At 50.6% G+C, this 7,079-nt stretch overlaps 1 protein-coding gene across 1 annotated transcript; it reads left to right on the forward strand.

Annotated features, from left to right (window-relative positions):
- Window positions 1-897: 897 nt before the first annotated feature.
- On the forward strand, window positions 898-5,094 carry LOC112844167 (uncharacterized). The gene has a single exon (XM_025903938.1). The coding sequence runs from the start codon at window positions 925-927 to the stop codon at window positions 5,086-5,088; it is 4,164 nt and encodes a 1,387-aa protein (XP_025759723.1). The 5' UTR covers window positions 898-924; the 3' UTR covers window positions 5,089-5,094.
- The last annotated feature ends 1,985 nt before the right edge of the window (window positions 5,095-7,079 follow it).

Raw genomic sequence — 7,079 nt, forward strand, 5'->3', positions numbered from 1 at the left:
AACAGGCCATACCGCGAAGTGCGAAATGCCCTAGCGAACGCAGTGCGTGAGAAGTACCCGACCCCAAATACTGGAGCCATTCCTAAAATAGTTTGGGATCCGCAACACACACCTCTAGAGTTTCTAGCGAGAGCAAAAGAGCAGTGGCTGTCAGAGACAGGGATACACCCTGGCCAAGAAGGAGAATCACGAGCTTGGTTTAGAGCTGCGGTGCTGGCAGGGCTGCCTAAGCAGGTGAGAACTGATTTAGAGAAGAATCCAGACTTTGCTGTCGCTGACTCCACCCAGTGGGAGCGGCATTTAACCCATCGGCTGACGTTGGAGCAGGATGAGGTGAACAAACAGAAGAGGGAGCTAGAGGAAGCGCAGGCGCTGCTCTTGAAACTGCAGTTGATAGAGGCGAGAGATAAAGCCAGCGAAAAGAAGAAGGAAAATAAGGAAGCCACAAAGAAAATGATGGTGGCAAAGCCACAGCCTGATCCCGTGCCTGAGTGGCCAGATCTGGACCCCAACCTGTATCCTGATGACCGTTGGCCCGTCAATGCACCAAGGCAGAGACAACCCGCGGGAAATTGGGGGGCGGCGAGACCATACAGAGGGCGTGGTGGTTACGCCGGGAGAGGACAAAGGGCGCGGGGTACGGGGAATCCCAGCTCCACGTCATGGAATGCCTGTCTGAGATGCGGAGCAGAAGGACATTGGGCGAGAGACTGCCCAGAACCACCCCTGAACTACCGTGGGCGAGGTTACCAACCCCAGGCACGTGGAGCTCCCAGAGGAAGAGGTGCATACAGAGGCGGACACCAAGCTCCCAACCCAGGCGCGGCGCCAGTCGCCCAGTATCCAGTGGCAGACTGGGGCTGGGAGGGTGAGCAATATTGACGGGGCCCTGAGAAACCGGACGGTGTGGGACTGGCAGATCCCATGCTGTCTATGACTGTGGAAGGAACACCACTGACCTTCCTGGTGGACACTGGAGCGACCTACTCAACGCTTATATCCACACCAAACAGTGCAACACTCTCAGACCACACTGTGAGCGTGGTTGGTTTCTCTGGGGTTCCCATGACTCTGCCACTAACTGATCCAGCACTGACCAAGCTGGGGAAACAGGCTTTGAAACACAGATATGTAGTGTCACCACAAGTACCTGTAAATCTCATGGGCAGGGACCTGCTCGTGAAACTGGGAGCCACCATAATGTGTTCTACAGATGGACTCACAGTTACTCTTCCGGGAGGCAGACAGTTCCCGTGCCTGGGGACACATTCAAAGACTCAATATCTGATCCAAGACTCTGAACAAGCTACCGCTGACATTTACTGGGGAAGGCTGGTGGAAGACGGCATTCTCAGACAATATGAGCTGTGGAGACCCTGGATCATGAGCCTGGCCGTCTACACCCCGCCGCGTGACCCTTACCACGTAACTCTGTTTTATGATAGGGACGACGATGACACATACCGAGAACAATTTGAATCTGACCTCGAAGGTCGAATTTGGAACGTGCGTTGCCACAACATTTATGTTGGGCCGGAAGGAGTAGCAGCTGCGGTGAAATTAACGGAAGAACAACTGCCTTGGTACGAGATGGGTTCCGATTCAGCTCCCCATGTCACATTGGCGGTCCACATAGGTCATCAGGCTAGAGAAATGGGACCGATGGTCAAGCGGGCCCTGGAGAACGGCTCGTGGCAAAGTACTCAAATTCCAAACGTTTGGTACGCACCCAAGTGCAAAACCTATCGCATCACCTGTTTGTCTAATGACGCGGTGGTTGTAGAACACAAAGAAATTTCAAGAACACACGGCAGGGAAAAAACAGACCACCCTGACGCAGTCGCAGCGCTTTCACAGCTCCCTGACAGTTTGTGGTCAACAGGGCCCACGGACGTTGGCCTGGCTAATTGTTCGCCCGTCCTGTTTCGGCTGAAGTCGGAGGCACCAATCAACAGACCACAGTACAGACACAGACCAGAAGCGGAAGAAGGAATTGCAGAAACTATTGAAGGGCTGTTGGAAGTAGGTGTGCTTGAGCCTTCACAGTCATTTTGGAACACACCTATCTTGCCGGTGGAGAAGCAAGGGACAGGGAAATACAGGATGGCGCATGATCTGAGGGCCATTAACGCCATACTGCGCACTGACACTGTGCCTGTGCCAAACCCATACACGGCTTTAACCGCCATCTCATGGGACCAAAAGTGGTTTACATGCATTGATCTGGCTAATGCTTTCTTTTGTCTCCCTTTGCATGAGTCACTGAGGGATGTTTTTTCATTCACATACAGAGGCCAGAAATACAGATACACACGCCTGCCACAAGGCTTTGCACTGTCCCCAGGCATTTTCAATCAGGTGCTGAAAGATGCATTGTCACCATGCCACCTGCCTGAAGGTTGTACATTAATTCAGTATGTTGATGACCTTCTCATTGCAGCCCCGTCAGCATCGGCCTGTACAGCAGCCTCGCTTGTGGTTCTGAACCGATTGGCAGAATGTGGGTTCAAAGTAAGTAAAGAAAAACTGCAGTTGGTCCGACCGGAAGTAACGTTTCTGGGCCGAGTCATCGCGCACAGGTCAGTGGGTTTGATGAACACACACAGAGACCAGATTCTGACACACCCAAAACCACGAACTGTAAAGGAGCTCCTCTCCTTTCTGGGCCTGACAGGTTACAGCAGACAGTTCATTCCTAACTATGCAGGCAAAACGGCCCCTTTAAGGGACCTGATAAAAAAGGTGGGTGTTCGAAACCTTAAGGCTGAATTGCCCTGGACGCCAGCCACAGAAACAGCGTTCATTTCACTAAAACAAGACCTGTCAAGGGCCACAGACCTGGCCACGCCCAACTATGATGAACCATTTTATCTTGATGTTTCTGAAACAAGTGGGGTGGTGAATGGGGTGTTGTTTCAGAAAAAAGGAGGAGGTAGAGATGTGCTTATGTATGTTAGCATAAGACTAAACCCAACAGAGGCCAGGCATCCCACGTGCACACAACACGCAGCTGGGGTAGCAAAAATCATCCAGAAAACAGCACATGTAGTGAGAGAACATCCACTTAAAGTGCTCACCACACATAGTGTAGTAGCATACGTGAACTCACAAGCCTTCACTATGACACCACTGACACAACAGAGGTTGAGCAAAGTCCTAGACGCTCCAAATCTGACATTTACACATGAGGGAATAAACATGGCGGACTTGATGGGGTCAGGGGAACCACACGACTGCGCCAAAAGAGCTGAAGCTGAAGAGAAAGTTAGAGAAGATCTGAAAGCGGAACCCATCCCCGGAGCTGAAGACTGGTTTACAGATGGCTGCTGTCACCGTGATGAAGAAGGACTGAAAGCAGGCTACGCTGTGGTTTGCAGAAGAGGACAAGACTATGAAGTGAAAGAAGCTGGAAGAATTGAGGGCCAACAGTCGGCACAGAGAGCTGAAGTAATAGCTCTGACTCGAGCCCTCAGACTGGCCAAGGACATGAAGGTGAACATTTACACTGATTCAGCTTATGCGTTTGGAGCAGCTCACGTGGAACTTGCTCAATGGAAGAGAGCAGGTTTCAGAACAGCAACCAATGCCCCAATATGTCATAAGAGGGAAATGGAAGAACTGGAAGAAGCTTTGAACGACCCAGGCGAGGTAAGTATCATAAAATGCAAAGGACACTCTCAAGAAAACACAATGGTGGCCAAAGGGAACCAGAAAGCAGATGAAGCCGCAAAAGAAGCTGCAGGCTACAGAGGACGAAGGCAAATGGTGGAGGTTACTGCAGACGAGGAACCAAACATTGATGTCTTAGAGGAAGCCAGACAGGCTCAAGAAGAAGCCACCCAGGAGGAAAAGGAGGTGTGGGAGAGCCGAGGAGCCCGAAAAGAAAGAGGTCTGTGGCGAGGACCCCACGGGCGACCGGTTCTGACAGCTAAGCTGGCTGAAAAGAAAGTATGCGAGGCGCATGGACTTGGCCACGTAGGAGTGACACAGATGGAGAGAAACTTGTGTCACTGGTGGCACCCAGATCTGAGAAATATGATAAAAGAGAGAGCCCGAACCTGTTTAATTTGTGGGGCACACAATCCAAAGCCAGCGGTAAAGCCAGAAACAGGTAAGTTTCTCATGCCAGAGAGACCAGGAGAAGAAATTGTGATTGATTTCACCGATATGGTAGATCCAGGTCCGGGGGGAGTCAGATATTTGTTGGTATGTGTGGATGCTCTGACCGGCTGGCCAGAGGCATGGGCGACTAAAAGAGAGGATGCAAAGAGTGTGATTAAATGTTTAATTAACCACTACATTCCAAGGCATGGGTTTCCTAAGAGAATTAGATCAGATAGCGGTACCCATTTTAGAAATCAGGATTTAGCAGAGGTAGAGAGAATGTTGGGGGTTCAGCATAAATTCGGGACAGTGTACCACCCTCAATCGCAAGGGAAAGTAGAGAGAATGAACCTAAACTTGAAGAACAAACTGGCTAAAATATGTGCACAGACAGGGTTGAATTGGCTGGCAGCCCTGCCCATTGCTTTGATGACCATAAGATGCTCTGTTAACCAATCCACAGGTTTCACGCCTTACGAGCTGCTGACAGGACGGCCGTTTCCGGCGCCCTGGACAATGGTCCCGGTGGAGCAGCCCAGAAAAAGTAACAGGTCTCATGCTGAATATTTTAATGAGTTGAAAGTTCTTGTGTCCAGTTTCACAAAACAGGTTACCTCTGGAAGACCCACAGCTGGAGGGGAGGTCCCAGACGCAAAAGCAGTGTGGCTGAAAGTCATCAAGCGGAAGTGGAAAGAGCCGCGCTGGACAGGTCCGTATGAGGTAACCGCCAGGACGAACACAGCGGTCCGACTGAAAGGGAAAGGCGACACCTGGTTCCATTGGACGCAGTGTGCTGTAGCGGACGAGAGCTTGGTAGACGACGACCCAGCTCCACCGAACACGGGTGCTGACGACAGCCAGAGGCAAAATAAATCCTCTCACCCGTGCAACGGGCCGACCAGCAGTCTACCTGGGAGGCCGAAGCAAGAAGAACAGCCAAAGAGGAGATCCCCACGCCAACGCAAAGGAGTGGTAACAAAGTAGAAAAAAGGAGAAAACAAAAGAATTTGTATGTCAGCAATACATATTTCACATGACACCATGCACAGATTTGACTTACAGGTACGCAGAAAGAAGCGTGAGGAGAGGAGATTGGTAAAAATGCTTCTCACAACCACATGGCTTTTATATAAGATAGTAGTAGTTTTGGGTATTTGTCTTTTTCTGTATTTTTGGCAGATATCCCGGCGTAGCCCACCTGAGCACGGAGGTCAGCCCAGCCCAACACTGACTGAAAAACCAAACACCGAAATGTGGCCGCTGAAAAGACCCAAGCGTGAGGTGTCAGGTAAAAGGGATGATTGTCTCAGCGCATATAATGGCATTGAACTGGACTACGTTAAAGGGTCCGCGAGTTCATACACGTTTGATCTATGTGAAGTGATTGACTGTGAAGGAGCAAACAGCAGCTGGAGGGGATATGACGTCTGGGTGTGCAGCCACCCTTACGTTTGCACAAGGGGAGGGAATCCTCATTCCAGCCGGGGAATCCGCCCTGTGCTGGCGTCATATACTGCGGCACAGTGGTGCGCCCCTGGCTGGGGGAACGTGGTAAGTTGGACAGGAGTAGGGTGGCAGCCACAGGTGCCGGAGGGGTTGAAGGGAATAGCCATTCAGAGGGATTTTTCTACTGCCCAAAACCCTATCACACTTTCTCTGGGTCCCTGGGACACCCTGCCCCGGTCACAGAGCCCAGGAAACGTGTTCTACTTGGTGATCGGTGCAGATGTCTCGGGGACAGATCCGATCGGATTAATTAGGATAAACTTAGTGAATCCTACGTCTAATAATGTCACAAATTCTGTTACGAACATTACAGGAAAAGGAGGGGACGGGTTCCCAACCGCTACACCAGAGGAACATGAACCAAAAGGTAGACGAGTGTTGACGGTCGATTACACTAGGCTAAGGCCGCAGGATTTAATCGAGCGTGCCACCGGGTTCAGTGACAGTAACCTCTGGCTGGACTGGGTGGCCCAAAATGCTAAAGAACAACGAGTGTCTAACTGTGTTGCTTGTGCCTCAGCTAGGCCGCGTTTGTTTACAGAGCCCGCTCCACTGTATCCAGAGGACAAATGGGGGTACGAGTGTATGCTACGACTTACGAGAGGAGCGGTGAGTACGGGCAATTGTTCAATTCTGGCCAGCCTCTTCCCACCAATTGACAAGCAGACACAGGTAGGACCATTCAGACCCAAAAAGGATAACTATACGTGCTTTAAGTTCTCTACAGATAAACCGAGATACACGCTGGGAGATATTGACCCCACTTGGTGCTCTGTGACAATCACAGGGAGAACCACCAATATGAAAAATCATTCAACTACATTAATTGGCAACTGGGCAAGAAGTGGGCTATATTATTATTGTGGGCAGAGGACTCTCTTGGTCCGTGTTCCTCTGGGAAGTGTTGGGACGTGTGCAATGGTAAGGTTGGGAGCTCCACTGACATTAATCGGCAACAAAGTGAAAGTCATGCCCGAAAGAAACACACGCACGTTGGCAGCCAGACGTAAGAGACACATATTGAGTAAAAGAAGCACTCAGGGAACACACGTATACGATCCCAGAATGGATTCACCCACATGGATTGACTGCATAGGGGTGCCCAGGGGAGTCCCAAACGAGTATAAACTGGTAGACCCAATAGCAGCCGGTTTTGAAAACTTACCAATAATCTCTGCTCTTTTTCCAGTGACTCCAAACAAGAATGTGGACAGGATAAACTACGTTCATTATAATGTGCTGAGACTCTCAAACCTAACCCGGGACGCCTTTGTGGGAGTAGTAGAACAGTTAGGTCCGACCTCATTAATGGGGGTCCAAAACAGACTAGCTCTCGACATGGTTCTTGCAGAAAGGGGCGGAGTCTGTGCTATGTTTGGCGACATGTGCTGTACCTTCATCCCAAACAACACTGCCCCAGATGGCTCGGTTACTCGAGCTCTGGAGGGCCTTAAAACTTTGTCCAGAAC

This window comes from Oreochromis niloticus, linkage group LG16 (assembly GCF_001858045.2).
Source record: "Oreochromis niloticus isolate F11D_XX linkage group LG16, O_niloticus_UMD_NMBU, whole genome shotgun sequence".
Classification (NCBI taxonomy): domain Eukaryota; kingdom Metazoa; phylum Chordata; class Actinopteri; order Cichliformes; family Cichlidae; genus Oreochromis; species Oreochromis niloticus.